The sequence below is a fragment of the Myotis myotis genome, unplaced genomic scaffold (assembly GCF_014108235.1).
Source record: "Myotis myotis isolate mMyoMyo1 unplaced genomic scaffold, mMyoMyo1.p scaffold_m19_p_2, whole genome shotgun sequence".
Lineage (NCBI taxonomy): Eukaryota > Metazoa > Chordata > Mammalia > Chiroptera > Vespertilionidae > Myotis > Myotis myotis.
This window is the reverse complement of record NW_023416324.1, coordinates 207,486,442-207,504,082: the sequence shown is the minus strand read 5'-3', so window position 1 is coordinate 207,504,082 and position 17,641 is coordinate 207,486,442. Positions and strand designations below refer to the sequence as shown.

Below are 17,641 nucleotides of genomic sequence, written 5' to 3'. Positions count from 1 at the left end.
ACGGGCCAGTGCCTGGGAGGGTGAGGAGGGCACCTCTCTTGTGAGGCTGTGGAGGATTGAGTTGACCTCTCTGCGCAGTTCCTGTTCCTGCCTGATGTGCTGCAGTGGCGGGCCCACACCACTCCCGACCACCCGCTCTTTTTGCTGCTGAATGCCAAGGTGAGGTTGTCTCGGCTGCCCTGTGGAGCGTGCACAGTGTATACTGAGGTACCTGTGGGCAAACCCTCTGCTCCCCAGTTCAGTGTGACTCAGTGATGGCTTTCCTAGGGCACGGTGACGAGCACTGCAACCTGTGTCCAGCTGCACCGAAAGGCTGAAAGGGTGGCCGCTGCTCTGACGGAGAAGGCAAGACTGAGCATTGGGGACCATGTGGCTTTGGTCTACCCCCCAGGTAAGCACATTGAAGCCTCCCAAAACTCACCTGGGTCCCTCCTCCACACACACCCACATCTGTTGGGTCTTCTCTCATGGGACAGTCCCAGTGGTGCTGGTATCATGATCACCTTTCCCATGGACTGTTGCAGGGACTCTGGTGGGCTCCTGGCTGCAGTCCTACACCACTGCAGTCATAACAGTCCAGCTACCGAGGATTAACCTTGGGTCTGAGTTGTTACAGTTAGTTTCTTCATACGTCTGTACCCCCTTGTCAATAATTGTAATCTGTTGTGATTAGACTCAGACTTTTTTAGTAGTATAGTCTTTGTTATCTTTCTGCTTTTTATCTGGCTGGTCTTTCCCTGTCTCTCCCCTACATTTTATTATTATAAAGCAAGCACCCTTGTTACCACCAGCCAAGTCAAGAAATAGATCTTTGCCAAGTACCCAGTAGTCCCTTTGCCTTCCTGTCCCAACCACAGCCTCCTCCATCCTCTCAAAAGTAGCCTCTATCCAGACTTCTGGAGTCGCCTTTCTTTCATTTGTTTATAGTTTGATCGCTAGACATTCTTGCTGTTCTTGTCCAGGGGCCTAAAGGATTTTCTCTTTTTGTTAAAGTCCAGGATGTAGTCTTGATATTAGTTGTTATGGGACAATAATCTCATGTATAAGGAAGGTATTTTTAAATAGGCAGCTTCATTTTTTTTAACTTCAAGAAAGTTTTCTAGAATCACTTTTTTCTTCTATTTTTTCTCTTCCCTTGCTTTGATCTTCTTCCTTTCATCCTCCTCTGTTCATGTGTTAGATCTTTGTCTTTAGTAGTCGTTTTCCGTTGAGATGTTTCTGTTTACTAAAATTCTTTTTAACAGTCCCCTCCCTTCCTGTTACTGAGGCTTTGTCTGTTGTCTTTGTTTGCTCTTGTGCTCCTTCTACTTTCATATTCATTTTTTGAAATGATTTTTCATAATGTCTAGTTCTTTCCTCATTTCTGATTTTTTTCTAATTCTGATTTCTGTTATTCTTTTATTTTTTATATCATCTTCTTAATGTATTTTAGTTCATTTTAAAATAGATGATTACAGTTTATGTCTGCTGTCTGTCTGTTTGTCTATATAAGTTTGTGGAAATTTAACCTCATGTGGTGGCCAGCTTTTTGAGGTCTCCTGACCCTGTCCCTTCCTCTCCCCAGTCTTATTGCTATCTGTCGCCTTTTCTCCTTCTTGTCCCTTATCTTGCCCCTACATCCTCAATGTGTCCTTCCCTTCTAGCTGTGTCTCTGCCTTGGGGGGCCCTGCCTGCTGTTGGGTTGATTGCAGGGACAGCAGGAGCTATGCTTGCTCACGAAATGAGTTCCCGTTGGTACCTTTTTGTGTTCAGTTTGATGATGTGTTTGTGGCACGTTGGCAGCGTGACCATGCTGGGTGTGAGAACACTCACATGTGTTGGAACTGCTGTGTGCTGGCCCTCAGTGTGGCCCTCACTTGATCCTCCCATCCACCGATAGGCACAGAGCAAATGTGTGGTCCTATGGCAGCAATACCTGTTGGAACTAGCCTGGTCTGGCATGGTGGGTGGGCTCAGCCCCTGCTAATTCATATGCTGAGCTGCCCCTGGCCCCAGTGGTCACATTCCTAGTTACTGGTAGAGCCTTGGGATTTATAATCTGGTAGAACCCACAAACTGGGTTAAATGTGGCATGTTTATCTTGACTCTGGAATTGAAACAGCCTGAGGATGCCAGGTGGGGGCCTTATCTGACTTGAGGGCAGCAACTAGAAAGGCATTCAGGGTGTGTGGGGCACAGGTATCCTCAAGTTTGATTGAGTTTAAGAGGAGAAAATGGGTTTTTAAATGTAGTATGATTCCCCATGAGTGTTAAATTATGGGGAATTTGAAACATAAAGAAAAGATGAAGGAACAGTATGGTGTTCTGTGTTACATCGTGTGGTTGAGAGCGATGCAGGGACATCCTGGCCTGTCCCCAGGGTGTGGACCTCCCTGCAGATGTGCAGCAAGGAGGTACAGGGCCTCCATGTGTGCTGCCCTGGCTCCTGTGTTCTCCTGTCTTCTCTCGTGGACAGCTTAGCCCTCAAAGGTCTTTGCGGTCCTCGCTCACAGGGATGGTGGTCAGAGCTTCTGTTCTAGTAGGCCCAGGCTGCACCCACGCTCCTCCCTGGCCTCCAGGGTCTGTGGGGAGTCTCCCTGCAGTAGAGATAGCTTCTGTCACTCCCTAACAACATTGTGTTCGATAAATGTTTCACTAGTTGGGGTAGTAGCAGCTTTACTAGGTAAAACAGATTGTGCCCCTGTGTCCTTTTCGCCGTTCCATGGCACTAGACGCAGTGCATTGCAATCAACCCCATGCTAACCCCCGTGTCTCCCCAGGGGTGGACCTCATTGCTGCCTTCTATGGCTGCCTGTACTGCGGTTGTGTGCCCGTCACTGTGCGGCCCCCACATCCCCAGAACCTCGCCACCACACTTCCCACCGTCAAGATGATTGTGGAGGTGAGTGTGTGTGGTGGCCCCACAGGGCAGACCTGATTGTGGGCCTGGGTGCTGGTCGGACCAAGGGTTTCCTCTCCTCCCAGGGTCTGGTTATTTCTTCAGGGCCCCACAAAGGGGTTTGCTCCCAGGCATCATGTCTCATTGCACCTTTGATCCCTGTGCTCTGCAGGTCAGCAAGTCTGCATGTGTCCTCACCACACAGGCCATCATGCGGCTGCTCAAGTCCAAGGAAGCAGCAGCCACTGTAGACGTCCGGACCTGGCCCACCATTCTAGACACAGGTACGTGTCTTCAGCGCCTTTGGTGTGCATACGGGTCCCCACCAGGACAAACCTCTCTTTCCTTTCATTGTTGCAGGGATTGCATTGTTGTCACCCAAAATACGTTAGGTAAGAACAGCTGAAGTAAATGGTGAGGAGGCTGCTAAAAGGAGCCTGCTGACTGGTTCCCAGGAGCCCGTGTCCACCTACTAAAGTTGGACACAGGATGAAGGATGACATGAAGCATAGCTCACGTCATGGCAGGGTCTCTACTGTCAGGGGGAAGCGAAGATCCTTGCCTAAGGCCTGTGTGCCTGTGGCCTGTAGCTCATGCCACTGCCTCATGCCTGCAAAGCAGTTAGCAGTTGTGGGGATATGGACAGTCCCGCAGTATGTGTGCATGCATATGCACGCCCCAACACACACCTATCCCTCATCCCTGTTATTGGTGAGTGCTGCCTCACCCCATGACAACGACAAGGGCTGAAAACCTCTGTCCCTCTGCCTTGGCCCGTCAGGTCAGCCTAGGGCTGATAGTGTCGTCCTTGTACCTTATCAAGACACCCCGAATGAGCAGCACTGCACAGGCTCCTTTGGTGACGAGGTACTCAGCCACATGAATGCCAGGCAATGAGCAGACTGGAGTCCTTTTGACCCAATCCTTCTTTTTTTTTTAAAATATATTTTATTGATTTTTTACAGAGAGGAAGGGAGTGAGATAGAGAGTTAGAAACATCGATGAGAGAGAAACATCGATCAGCTGCCTCCTGCACATCTCCCACTGGGGATGTGCCCGCAACCCAGGTACATGCCCTTGACCGGAATCGAACCTGGGACCTTCCAGTCCGCAAGCCGACGCTCTATCCACTGAGCCAAACCGGTTTCGGCGACCCAATCCTTCTTATGTGCCTTTGTGCTCCAGGGCACCACCTTTGAGAGGAGGTCAGGATCCGTGTTGTCTGTGACCACCTGCTTGATACTCATCGACAGGCATGGGAGCATGTCCATGATGCTGTCACTGGGCAGAGTTTTTGTTGATCCTGGCTCAACCCAGATTCTGTGACCTGTGCACTCCTCTGACCTTTTCACTGGTGACCAGAGGACTTTCCTGCAGCTCTTATGGCCTGTGTCCTCCCCTCCATACTCACCTCGCCCACTGTCCCTGTCCCATAGTATCAGCACTGTCTTGGTAGGTCCATGCCATGTGACCTGTCCTTGAAGGTTAAAATAAGCTTTCCCACTGAGATACAGTCTGCTTTCCTGTAGCCCAATGTCTGTTCTGAGCATGCTCTCCAGGACTCCCTGGTAGAAATGGTCTCATCTCTCCTGGTGAGAGCCTGAAGTAGTGTTAACAGGCGTCTCCCATTAACAGATGATATACCAAAAAAGAAGGTGACTAATGTGTTCAGGCCTCCCTCCCCGGATGTGCTGGCCTATCTGGACTTCAGCGTGTCAACTACAGGGATCTTAGCGGGTGTGAAGGTGGGTCCTTTGATCATAGTTCCCACTGCTTCAGCCCCTGACACGGGTGGGTAGAAGGGGTGTTAGGTGCGGGTGTGTACAGTCCCTTTTCACGCAGAGCCTGAAGCAACAGTGTTTTTCCTTAAAGTATGTGCTTAATACCAGTAAACTCCAAAATTGGGTTAGTCTGAGATGAACGCATATTTCGGTATTTTATGGTAATACCTGAACTTTCAGATTTATGGCTGACTTGCCTTGAGGAGAAGTGGCTTTGATGAGTCCATATCCTTACTGGGAGCCAAGTGCTTCATTAAAGTTCTTTATTATCCTGAAATCTCATGTAGAAGTATTTTCATGTGCCATTTCTTGAGTATTATTTGATTTATGTGGGGTTGTGAGCCAGTCGTCCTTTAAGGAGATAAATGTGTCTGGCCACTGCGGACAGCAGGCACTGTTGTTAATCCCTTTCCTCCTGCACGTCACTGAACAGACCTTGTGTTTTACCCCCTAAGATGTCACATGCAGCCACAAGTGCCTTGTGCCGCTCCATAAAGCTGCAGTGTGAGCTGTACCCTTCGAGGCAGATCGCCATCTGCCTTGATCCCTACTGTGGCCTTGGCTTTGCCCTGTGGTGCCTCTGCAGGTGAGTGGAAGTACATGTGCAGGTGAATGTGCAGGTACGGTATGCATGCAGGTGAATGGAGAGAGAGAGCAGGTAGTTTGCAGGTGAGTGGAGGTAAAGGATGCAAGTGAGTGGAGGTAAAGATTATAAGTGAGTGTGCAGGTAGAGTATACAGGTTAAGTGTGCAAGTAAGGAGGTAAAGAGTATAGGTGAGTGTGCAGGTAGAGTATACAGGTTAAGTGTGCAAGTAAGGAGGTAAAGAGTACAGGTGAGTGTGCAGGTTAGTGCAGGCAGAGGTGCATGCAGGAAGAATGTGCCTATAAGTTTGCAGGTAGAGTGTGCAGGTGAGTGGAGGAAGAGTGTGCAGGTAAAGTGTATGGTTGAGTGCAGGTAGAGTGTATAGGTGAGTGGAGGAAGAGTGTGCAGGTGAGTGCAGGTACTCCTGCTGCTGCACCCTCCTGCTTGATTGGAATTGTATGTAGTTCTTTAGAACTTTAACATTCTAAGATGCATTTTTGAGGCCAGTAAGTCAAAGATACAATTGTGAGTGGATTTGTTTGGGGGTGGAGTGGGTTTGAGTATGGGTCTGAAATTGAGTAAAAGAGTAAAAATACATTTTTTTAAAAATACAAACATTACCCATTACTAGTAATTAGGGAGAGACTACTTAATTCCATCAAATACTAGGAAGTAGCGACAGGTCTTTAGAATTAGAACACCGAGTCCCCAGCCACCAGACCCTATTCCTAACTGTGACTCTGGGTCCTTATGAAGTGCTGAAGGGACACAAGGACTCCCTGTGCATCATGCCCCTCCGCCCATAGTTTTTTTTTCACCAAAACTCTGTACAGTAGGGAGAATTGTCCCCCTGTTCTATCCTTCGAAAAAGAACGAGGCAGCCACAACAGGCCCATTGGGTGCAGGCACCCAATAAAGCTTGAGGTGCGCAGATGACACACCTGGGCAGAGCGACTGAAGCTGACTTGACCCTTCATGGCCCCACAGTGTCTACTCTGGACACCAGTCCGTGCTGGTGCCCCCGCTGGAGCTGGAGAGCAATGTGTCCCTGTGGCTGTCAGCCGTGAGCCAGTACAAGGCCCGCGTTACCTTCTGCTCCTACTCGGTGATGGAGATGTGCACCAAGGGCCTGGGTGCACAGACAGGTGTCCTCAGGGTGAGTGTGTCTGTGCCCAGGCCTGCTTGTGCCCTACTGTCCTCATCCCTTTTTAGGAAGTGCCCAAACCAGGGGTTTCTAGGTTGGCTCTTAACCGGGCCATTGGAATCTAAAAAAAGACTCCCAACACAGCTCCAAGCAGTTGGGGAAACAGAGAAAGCCCTTACCAGGCACCAAGTCATGCTGGCTCTATGTCCCTTCTTCCCGGCACCCACCCTGCTGGGAGCTATTCACTCACTCCCCACCATACCTCTGTAGTAGGTAGTTGCTCCCTTCATCCACACACCCATGTGGCAGGATATGAGTATGGGGTGGGCAGGCGTGTGGGGCTGGCTTGGGCAGGTACATGGGTGGGGGGCATGAGGGAGCATGCAGAAGGGGCAGGTCTGACACTAGCACTGGGGGCATCTTGGAAGTGTCAGGTCCTAAGGACCTGGGACAGGATCTGGGAGAGCCCTGTGAAGCTATGACCAGATGAACTGAAGGACTGGCTGGTGTGGATGTGGAGCAGATGGGTACCCTCTAGCAATTCCATACTTAGAATTCTGTAGAATGATACCGCAGCGGAGGAGGTGGGGTCTATGTTCAGGTCACACATGGGTCCCCTCAGGAGCTTCCTAAAGGAGTGTTCAGGGCCCGTCTTACCCTGCTCCTTCCCACAGATGAAGGGGGTCAACCTGTCGTGTGTGCGCACATGCATGGTGGTCGCTGAGGAGCGACCTCGGATCGCGCTGACACAGTCCTTCTCCAAGCTGTTCAAGGACCTGGGCCTGCCTGCACGTGCCGTGAGCACCACGTTCGGGTGCAGGGTCAATGTGGCCATCTGCCTCCAGGTAAGGTGGCGGGGCCGGGCACCCAACACAGACAGTTTTTTAATCGTCGCTGTTCCTTGTTGTGCCGGCTACATCCATTTCTCATTCTCTGAGCCTTTAATGTTTCATTTCCAGTTTATCTTGGAAAGCTATGAGGGTTCTATTTTTAAAAGATATTCTCTTCACAAACAAGGCTTATTTGGAAAAAAAATTATTTTTGAAATGACTATTTCTTATCTGAAAGAATCTCACTAAGTTGGATAAAATATGCATTTAATTTTTTAAAACAACAATACTGTTTTAAGACACCTAGTAATTTTAAATTGAAACATTATTGTGATAATTTGTATTACCTGTAATTATATTTGAGACATTAAGGTATTTTACTTAAGGTATTTACATGAAGTTTCAGAAATTGAACAGCTAACTGCAGGGCTGTTTACTGCTTCTTCAGGTGACTCTGGTTATTTTCCAGATTTTGTACTAGTATCTCAATTTCACTCTTTCTAAAACTATATGAAATGCCTGCTCACGCACATAGAAAAGACTTGTTAGAGGGAAAGGCAGCATCAGAACCAGAGCAGGGCTCCGGTAGAGCTGTTTCTTGTTTCTGGAGCCTTGGCTCAGCTGGGCCCTCATCTCAGAGCACTCCTGTCATGGGCCAACTGTGGACCAGCATCCTTTCCCCCTTATGCTGATGTCCTCTCAACCGTGAGAAGACTGTGCTACCAGTCCACGCCTCAGACCCTTGCCATGTGGCAGGAGGAAGTGGGCTGGGTGCCCTCCTCATACCCTGCTGTTGTAGAAAGTAGGACTGAGCGACAGGCTCTTGGTGTGTAGTCAGCAGCTGTAAATGAAGGCATGTCCTCCTTACTCGATATTTGAAGGTTATCTCCTCTCTCTGTTGGCATGTGGGATGCCATGTGTGATTGCAGAAGTCTTAATGAGATAATCACATTTGCCCTTTGAGATGCAGTGACGCATTTTGCTGTCTCTTATCGTGTGTTTCTCACGTGGCCTGTTGCTTTCTGTTTGTCTCCTGTGGCCGTCTCCTCCTGTCTCACTCTGCTGGCCTCCTTTGCCTCTGTCAGCCCAACAGGCTGGGAAAGCTGGCTGAGCAGGTACGACCTTGACCTCGAGGTACCTCTGTGCTTCCCCCATGAGTTCCTGTGGCCTTCTCCTCAACTTCAGACAAATACGTGCTTCTTTTGCTGTCTGACTTTGCTCACACTGAATATTATTTTACATATTATAAAATGCCTCTATAAAAAAATTTAAGCAAAACTGTTTTTTAAAAAATTTAACATTCATAGCATTGCCTCTGGAGGGAAGGGCTGTTGAATCTCAATGAAGCAGTTTTTGTTACGTTGTCTGGGATCTTCATTGAGTGATGTTGAGCAGAGTGTCCATTTAACTTGATGTTCCTTATCTAATAAAACAGAAAATAACACCCTTCAGCCAGGGCCCAAGTGTCAGAAGTGAGGAAAGGGAGAACATCACTCTGTTGACCCTGATTGAGCCTCTGCTGTGCTCAGCCCTCAGCAGAATTAGGTCAGCTGGGGAGAGGCCAAGCCTGACCGATAGCTGGATGCAAATGCCCTCAAATCCTGTGATGGTGTTTTCACCATAACGTAGAAACCAGCTGTGAGAACTGACATGTAAAATTGTACAGTTTGGCATGTTCATTCAGTGTCACTAGTGTTTCACTCGATGTTATCAAGCCATGTAATGTTTGGATGGAAGGCATCAGTGTCCCTGGGCAGGCTCTCTGCTAGAGCAGAGATGCTGCCTTCCGGCGGCAGCGGGAGGAGCTGTTAGGTGGCTGTGCCGTGTAGATGCAGACGTGCTGCTCTTCTTCCAGGGCACGGCTGGCCCGGACCCCACAACGGTCTACGTGGACATGAGGGCGCTGCGCCACGACAGGTAACGCCACTGGTGAAGTTGTGCAGCTGGGTCTGCCCTGACTGGCCCTCCTGGCACCTGGACTAGCAGGTGGCTGGCTAAGCTCTACTGGGGAAACCTGGGTCTCCCTCTGCGTCACTCTGTCCTCGAGATTCAGTCCATGTCCCTTTATCTGTTGTTCCTGTGATCAGGAAGGGTGATAGGAGTGACCAAACATTTGCATTTAGCTTTTAATGGGGTTGAGGACAAGTAAAGCAACTAATGGCAAGGACTTTTTACCACAATACCATTTTAAGACAGGACTTAGTTTTTACATCAATAAACATGTGCTGGGGGTCCGGGTCCCTCTCAGCTTTGAAGCTCTGATCCTGGTCTGAGCCCTCAAATGTGGCCATGCTGCAGTTCAAGGTAGACAGATTACTGTGGACAGGGCAGCTGGTTGGGGACGGCCCCCCAAATACTTAGAACAAGCTTCTGCCCTGAGTTGTGCCAGGTGAGCCAGACAAGTCGAGGGCACCTGAAGTCACTGTTCCAAGGTTACAATAGGTCATTGTCAACAGACTGACTGTCATAGTGATAATTTCTGATTATCTTATGAGTTGCCTTTTTAGAGGTCATTACCTATATAGTAAATTTTATTCTGAAAATTTTCCCTTGTTAATTTTTAGGGTACGTTTGGTAGAACGGGGTTCTCCGCACAGTCTGCCATTGACGGAGTCTGGAAAGGTAGTGGAAACTGCACTTCTCCTGATGAACACAGACGGCTGTGGTCAGGCTGGGCTGGGCTAACGCAGGAGGCCTCCTCCTCCCTGCAAACACACACAAGGACTAGGTTAAGTCTTAGTTCAACACACATCGAAAGCACAAAGCCAAGAAAGGAGGACTGTGGGTGCAGAAACACAGAAGGAACTCCCATTGCTGGGGCTCGAGGCCATAGGGCCCCTTGGCTCAGGGCCCAGTGTCTTCACAGTCTTGGAGCAAGGACCAGCACAGCTACCCAACTCAGGCCCTGGCCCAGGTGACAGCCAGAAAGTGGTTCCCTCCAGGGCCTTGGGCAGTGGGTGGAGTCCTAGAGCCATCTTGCAATTTTCCATTGAAGCCAGTCCAGAAGACTGGGAGCCCATAGAGGGGTTGGGAGGGATGGGGGTGGGAGGAGTGAGGCCATCTGAGGGTGCCCAGGTAAGAAATGTGAGCACCATGAGATGGGTCAGCAGACAGAGACCCAGGGGAGCAGGCATCCTCAGAACCAGGGGAGGCCCGATGACGCCATGTGATGAAGATGGTGTGCCATGGCCAGCAGACAGCAGGATAGTGGGCAGGGCTGTGTGCCCAGCATGGCCAGGAACAGGAAGCTCCCAATCCATGCAGCCTACAGGGCTACCCGACTGTGTAAGACTGCTTACACACTCCTGTGGCTACAGATCCCTTTGGGGAGGCAGCAAGGTGCCTGGAGAGGAGCTCGTGTGCATGTAGTAGGGAAGAGGAGGAGCAGCCACAGGGACCCAGGGCAGAGGGCTCAGCTAGTCAAACATCCTGGGGAGGGAGCATCATCACAGGGAGACTAGCATAGCTACAGTCGAGCTGGGGGAAGAGGAGGAGGTGCAAGGCTGTGGAAGCACACTCCCATGTGCCTGCCTGTCTTTAGCATCACCTGGAGGAGACCAGCTGAGTGGTGAATATGGGCAATGATCTCCTCTTTCCGAGCACACTGCTGGAGCCCACGCTCAGTGGACAGCTTTGCTTATCCTTTTTGTATGCTCAGCATATTGCCCCTGTATTATTAAGTTTCAAATGAGTTATGCCTGAGGGGTTTGTGTTCTGGAAAAAGCTCTGGCTTTAGGGTTCAGGTGGGCCCCCATGGAGAGAGGTCAGAGGCTCCAGCAGCATTCAGGAAAACAGGACTGTCCCACGGGTAGTGTGTGGCAAGGATGCAACAACAGTGGGAGGAGAAGAGGGTCTGGCACTGACCGTAGGCAACAGCCTAAACTCACGCCCTTCCTGTAACTGACCCCTCATCCCTTCCCACCTGCCTGGGGGACCTCAATGTCATCATCATTTTGTATGTGAGGAAACAGGACACAGAACAGGTGACCATGCCTGGAGCAGCCACATGGTCTGACCTGAGCCCAGTGAAGTCTCCCCAGGACCAGGTCGGGGGGGGGGGGGGGGGCGTTCCCTGATTTGAGGCACCTGCCCTGGAATGTTTTCCATGGCTCCTGGGTATGAGCTGGTGCCTCCGTCTGTCTGAGTCGATACAGAGCAGGTGACCAGTGGTTGGACTGACTCTGAGTCATGGGCAGGAAGGGTTCTTCAAGGTTAGAGTTCCAGCCCAGAACTAGGAGGCTTGATGAAACCCATGGACAGAGTCCTTGCATGGCTGGGCTGGGGCGCAGCTGAGCGGTGGGACTGGGTGGCCTTCTGCACTTGTGTGCCCCACAAGAGGCAGGCAATCCTCGAGTGGCCTTGTTGGAAGATCCCAAGTAGAAAAGATGCTTATATAGACCCTCTCTGCCTCTCACAACATCCAAAATAAGGTCCATTCTTAGGAACTAGGGTCATTTTGTTAAGATTCACATATATTTTTATCAATTAAAGTCTTATTTCTGTTCAGATTCAAATTTGGGTTGGCTTTAAATCTGATCACTTACATGTACACATTGTGTTGTTTGGATTAGCTTCTGAGGGCTGTTGGTTTTAATGTCATTGAGTTTGGAGTCTTGTGTTGTCTTTGACATGGGCACGGTTTTCCTTCCAGATCCTCCCTGGAGTGAAAGTCATCATCGCACACACTGAGACCAAAGGGCCCCTTGGAGACTCACACCTGGGAGAGGTGAGGCTGGGGGTTGGGTTCTGGAGCCTCATGCACCTCAGGAGCTGCTCCTCCACCTCTTCCCATCTGCCAAGCTCTTTGGTCCTTATCCCCCAGGCACATTTGTGCTCCTGTACCCAGTACTTGGGTAGGATTTTGTGGATTCATGGGATGAGTCTCCACTCCAGGTTCCCTACCAGCAGAGAGAAACCTTGAGTTTTGTAGGTACTTGGAGACCCTAGAAGCCACAAAGGAACCCGCAACATGGAGAAAGCAGCTGTGTCTTAAAACACAGTTCCTGCACCAAGCCAGGAGCCACAGCCCTGAAGGAGGGGCTGGCACGGCACAGGCACTGAGATGGGAGGCAGGGTCCTCTACTCCTGAGGACACGTCCCCTGGACACACACAGGCTGTGCAAGAATCATTGTATTGACATATGGGCATTTATGCATATGTATCCAGTGTAACAAGATAGGTGGGACTTACTACCGGAGGCCAGGGTGGCAGGGAGAGTGCAGGTCACAGCCTGAGTGCCCACGTTGGTTCTGTTATGATGGGAATGGTCTTATCTTCCTAGTTCCAGGCCCTAAGGACACGCCATGGAACCTATGTCCTGGCATCAGGGTCTCTGGTGTGGACAACCTCCAGGGTCCTGGTAGATGGCACTCAAGGGCAGTCATACAGACACTGCCTAGTCTCAGTCTAACTAAGACGAGGGTGTGAGTGAGCCTGGGGGACTCCCAGGGGTTGCTCGATGTCCAAATGGGAAGATGTGCCAGTCCCAGGGTTGGGTGGGGTCGGTGTGGGGCCTCCCTTCTGGCCACTGGACCTAGGCCTGTTAGGGTAACATGGTGCCCCCAAGATGGTCATGGAGGGTCTGTGCTAACCTGGGCCCCACCCCTTGTGGCAGAAGCCCCTGTCAGCTTCCCTGTCTCTTCTTAGGATGCTGCCTTGTGGGGACATCTAGAGCCAGGTGCTTGATCTGGGGAGGTGACTGTGGGTCCTGGATGGGCTCTGTATTTAGAAGGACACCCCAAGGGGCCCCAATACACTGGGTACTGCTAGCATGTGTGCACCCGAGAGTATATGGATGTATATAAATTCACACATATACAGGTAAGTCTGGTGCAGGGTTTGCCCACTCAGTGAGCCTCACTCCATCACTCTTGCCCATGTAGACCTGTACATCAATCCCCGTCCTCATTGACAACAGTAGTTTGATGTGAGGAGCGGGAGTCACCCTGTGAGGGCATCTACATCACAGAGTCCTGGAGAGGAACGCTCCATTTGAAGGAGAGAAAGTTACTTGTTTGCTTTCCGTACCTGCAATTTTAACTTAGTTCACAGGATAAGCCACACTGAAAATGCCCTGCCTTTTTGCAGTGTTTTAAGTTTTCTTGGCGAGTGGATGTCTCATGATAACCTGTGCTCAGCTCATTCTTGTCCTTTGGGCCCCACAGATCTGGGTTAGCAGCCCCCACAATGCCACAGGCTACTACACTGTCCATGGAGAGGAAGCACTTCATGCTGACCACTTCAGTGCCCGACTGAGCTTTGGAGACACCCAGACCATTTGGGCAAGGACTGGCTACTTGGGCTTCCTTCGGAGAACGGAGCTCACTGATGCCAGTGGAGGTGAGGGGTTATGGTGACCCCGTGTCAGCACTGTTGGGGGTGAGGGGCTCTGTCCACAGCCCACAGGGTCTGCTGCTGCAGCTTGTGAGCCTGACAGGCACGTGCAGCATCTCAGGGATTCCTGCTGACTCACCACACCCCTTGCAAGGAGCTTGTATCTTTGGATGTGGGGTAAAGGATGAGCTCTGGCAGTGGTGTTCTCTGAAAATTACTATTTTTCCCTTTGTGACCGTCCTTACTGTTCTTGGACCCTCGGCCTCTGCTGAATTTGTGGGGTTGTTGGTAATGCTGTCAAGTCCTTCCCCAGGCAGAGCCCTAGGCAGAGCCACCTGCATGTTTCACCAGCTGTGGGTAACCCTCCCCACACACGACCCGTCATAACTGCAAAGTCCTTAGGCCCCAGCAGGCCAGCCAAATCAAGTCAGAACTTTTGGTAGCCCCTGTAGATGCTGTTTTGTTTCCAGAAATAGTAAATATTATTTTTAAATATATATTCACACATTGACGTAATTCTTTGGAATCAAGGGGATGGACAGCACCTTTATCAGGCTCTGCTGCACGCCTCACCCATTTGGAAGCTTGGTTTTAAGTGATGTTGGAATAGTGAGCTCCCTGTTCCAGAGAGCCCGACTCAGGCTGACACAGATGTGTGGAGGGTGCCCAGATTGCACTGTGCCTTTCTGAGGTGTGCAAACTGCCCTTCATAGAGCGACATGACGCACTCTATGTGGTTGGGTCTCTGGATGAAACACTGGAGCTGAGAGGCATGCGGTACCACCCCATCGACATCGAGACGTCTGTGATCCGAGCACACAGGAGCATCGCCGAGTGGTAAGAACCCAGAGGAGGGCAAGTCCCTCCCAGGCCCTCATCTGGGGCAGAGCCAGGGACTGAGGGCCATCTGCCTGGTCACTTTTCTAGCAGACCCCAATTTCAGGCACATGCTGGCAAAGCCTCCTCTCCCAGAGCTGGCCCTGGGCTCTCCAGACCTGCTCTAGGAAACACGCACCAGAGACCCCTTGTGCAGCCCTTTGGTTTTGCTTGGGCTTTCCTTTTTTCCTAGTCAGTTTTAAACCAAGCGTTTGACCCTGAATGAACAGGCAAAGTGTGAGGTCTCCACAGTTTTCCTGGTGTTTCTGCTTTTAATGTGAATTTTCTCATTTAAATGGTTGTGATTCATAATTTCTTCACTTTGTAGGGAGCTTGCATTGGGAGAGGCTCAGCTTTCAACATCAAATAATGAATGCTTCTAATTTTTAGCAAGAACTTTCATTAGAATAGATAGTCCTAGACGGCACATTTAGCCTAGCCTTTCAATTGTGAACGATGTTCAGCAGCAACGCAGTGTCAATAAATATACTTGTATTTTTACTCTCCTCTGTTTGGCATCATTTCCCATGTATCTGTTGGTCCTCAGAAGCTGATGTCCATGCCCTGTGATGCCATCTGTCTTCTCCCTGCAGTGCCGTGTTCACCTGGACCAACCTGCTGGTTGTGGTGGTGGAGCTGGACGGGCTGGAGCAGGACGCACTGGACCTAGTGGCCCTAGTGACAAATGTGGTGCTGGAGGAGCATCACCTGGTTGTCGGTGTGGTGGTCATTGTCGACCCAGGCGTGATCCCCATCAACTCTCGGGGTGAGAAGCAACGCATGCACTTGCGTGATGGCTTCCTGGCTGACCAGCTGGATCCAATCTATGTTGCCTACAACATGTGAGCACCTCTCACCAGCTCCAGGGTTCTGTCCAATGTGAGGCTTCCAGGGGTTGGAACCATGTGAAGGTGTTAGAACATGTGAAGACACTGCAGTGTGTCTGTAGCCACCAGGACAAAGGACTGCAGTCATCACGAAATACTGCACCCCTTACCCTACTTTTAGAGATTCGTCTCAAAGTTCCCCAAATCTTATTTGAGAAGCCACTTCCTGAATTATTTGAAGGAATATTTTAATCTTCAAGGACATTTACAAAAACATAAATGTCAGTATTTTAACAGTTAGGGTGACTGGGAAAGGAAACGAAAGGCCTGGCCATGGGTATCATGAGGAATTGCAGGTGTGCAATTTGTTCTCTACTGTATTGCAAGTTTGCACTTTTTAGACTAAAAATATAGTTCTTGATTTTAAAAATTCAATTATTTATTCCCACTTCAAATGACAAGTTTATATGTAGAATTTAAGCTAGTAAGGACTTGAGGCCACAGTACAACTGATTCACAGGGAGGAACAGAGCCCAAAGAGGCTGATGGGAAGGGCAGCAAGACCTGCCCACTCCTCCTACCCTGGCTCTTGGGCCCGAAACCAGGCACTCTAGTTACAAGGTGCTTCCTCTCTCCCAGTTTATTGAAACAGGTGTGCCCGACTGTCTGCACACATTGTCACTAATGTTCAGTAAGTGCATTGGGGCTGTCAAGGTAGATACTCTGTTTCGGAAGATACTCTGTTTCGGAAAGATTTGGAAGCATTGATGACAGTGTCTGAGGTTTTCACATCCTCAGTGCAGTTTAGCTCTGGGGAGAGCCTTACCCCATGATGAAGGTGGGCCTGGTTACCCTCAACCTGGCTTTTACATTTTGAGTTGTATGCCTATTAAATTTGGCCAAACCATATTCAGTTATGACTAAACGGAGTGATATTATAGTAAACCTAAATCAAAGAGAATATAAAATCCTTTAGAAACTTCTAAGAATTTGAAGTGAAGCTCAAATCTAAGACATAGAGTATTTTTATATAGCTAATAAAGAGTATGTTATGAAGTTGTTGGGTTTTGGGGGGAACTGTGGATGGGAAAGTTTATGGATCATGCATGCTTCATAGAAACAACCAGGTTTTTCTGGAATTAGCCTGAATCAGTGCCTAACAAAGCTGTTATTAATTCTCTACCATTTAAAATTCTCCACCAAATAGGTCTGGCTAAATAGGCTAACTCTCACATTTTACTCTTATTTGGCTACCAATAGCAGGTGCATTGTAGCTCTGTTTGCCTGCTGTGGTGGACTGCAGTTAGTTATGTTCCAACATACTGAAATTGTAATATCTATTGTAATTATGTACATAGTCTGTGTAACTTATTGTTTGACATACAGATAACAAATATTCCTTATAATAGAATGGCCGGCAGGGGAAAGAACTACCTAACCCTAATATTAATGTTGTAGTTTTGTAGCAAATATTGTAAAATTTTTGTATTGAAAGGTCAGTGTCAGTAAAACAAGGTGTCTTGTAAATTAAGACTTTAAGAAGCACATTAAAATGTTTTAAGATTACTCTCTGGGAATTCTGTATATCACACTAAAATTTTTTATATCATAATGTTAATAAAAGTTATTGATTTTGTAATTCTGCATTTTGAAATGTGTGAAAAGGTTTTTTAAATGATACCAAATAGGATGGATTTTATTGTGTATTACTTTTTTCTGACTATAAAAACATTTATGCTTACAGCATAAAATCTAAAAAGCACATTAAAGTGTAAAGAAGAAAATCTATAATCCTACCTCTGAGTAATATAGCAGCATTAGTATTTGACGTAAATCCTTTTGGGGATTTTTTTCCTTTTAAAATATTTTACAAAATTAGAATCATATACTTTTATAATCAGCTTTTGTACTTAATAAATTACAGACTTTTTAATCTGTTACATATATTCTTCTACATGTTTTAATGACTGTACAGGTGTGTCATGACTAAAGGTAGCTTTTGCTCAATTGCTGTTGTCCATCATAGTTCTTTCAACAGTGCTGCAGTGAACCTCCTCCCAGATGTGTGTGTGCACATCTGCAGTTACAATTCCTGCCTCAGGTTTCCTTCCTATAGGTGGAGTGGGGGTAAGAGTTCATGCCAGGCTTGAAGCCCTGCGTGCTCACTGCCCCGGTTTTCTGCATCCAGCTCTGTCTTTCAGAGTTTAATGAGGGAATCTATTTACATGAGTCTGTGAAATGTTTAGGAAGGACCTTGTGGAGTTTTCCAAGGGCAGTGCAAAGTGAGAAACTGAGAGGTTATTACTAATTCTAAGTGCCAATTAAGTATAGGGTACCTTGTTCCCCAGACTCTCCAAGTGACTGAAAAGGCCAAATGAATGATCATTA

General features: G+C 48.7%; 1 protein-coding gene across 19 annotated transcripts in view; it reads left to right on the top strand.

Moving 5' to 3' along the window:
- DIP2A (disco interacting protein 2 homolog A) overlaps positions 1–17,195 on the top strand; it is an 82,239-nt gene extending 65,044 nt beyond the window's left edge. For 10 of the 19 annotated variants that reach the window (XM_036348669.1, XM_036348671.1, XM_036348667.1 and 7 more), the window contains 14 exons: positions 79–159; positions 268–391; positions 2,760–2,881; positions 3,051–3,162; positions 4,514–4,623; positions 5,115–5,245; positions 6,230–6,398; positions 7,061–7,231; positions 9,072–9,133; positions 9,781–9,838; positions 11,868–11,942; positions 13,382–13,556; positions 14,264–14,387; positions 15,020–17,195. In XM_036348669.1, coding sequence (XP_036204562.1) covers positions 79–159; positions 268–391; positions 2,760–2,881; positions 3,051–3,162; positions 4,514–4,623; positions 5,115–5,245; positions 6,230–6,398; positions 7,061–7,231; positions 9,072–9,133; positions 9,781–9,838; positions 11,868–11,942; positions 13,382–13,556; positions 14,264–14,387; positions 15,020–15,272 — 1,767 coding nt within the window. In that variant the 3' untranslated portion in view covers positions 15,273–17,195. Of the gene's footprint in view, positions 1–78; positions 160–267; positions 392–2,759; positions 2,882–3,050; positions 3,163–4,513; positions 4,624–5,114; positions 5,246–6,229; positions 6,399–7,060; positions 7,232–9,071; positions 9,134–9,780; positions 9,839–11,867; positions 11,943–13,381; positions 13,557–14,081; positions 14,388–14,754; positions 14,928–14,973 lie in introns of those variants that run through there. The other 9 variants (XR_004973949.1, XR_004973950.1, XM_036348675.1 and 6 more) reach the window with 9 other exon arrangements.
- Positions 17,196–17,641: the final 446 nt, after the last annotated feature.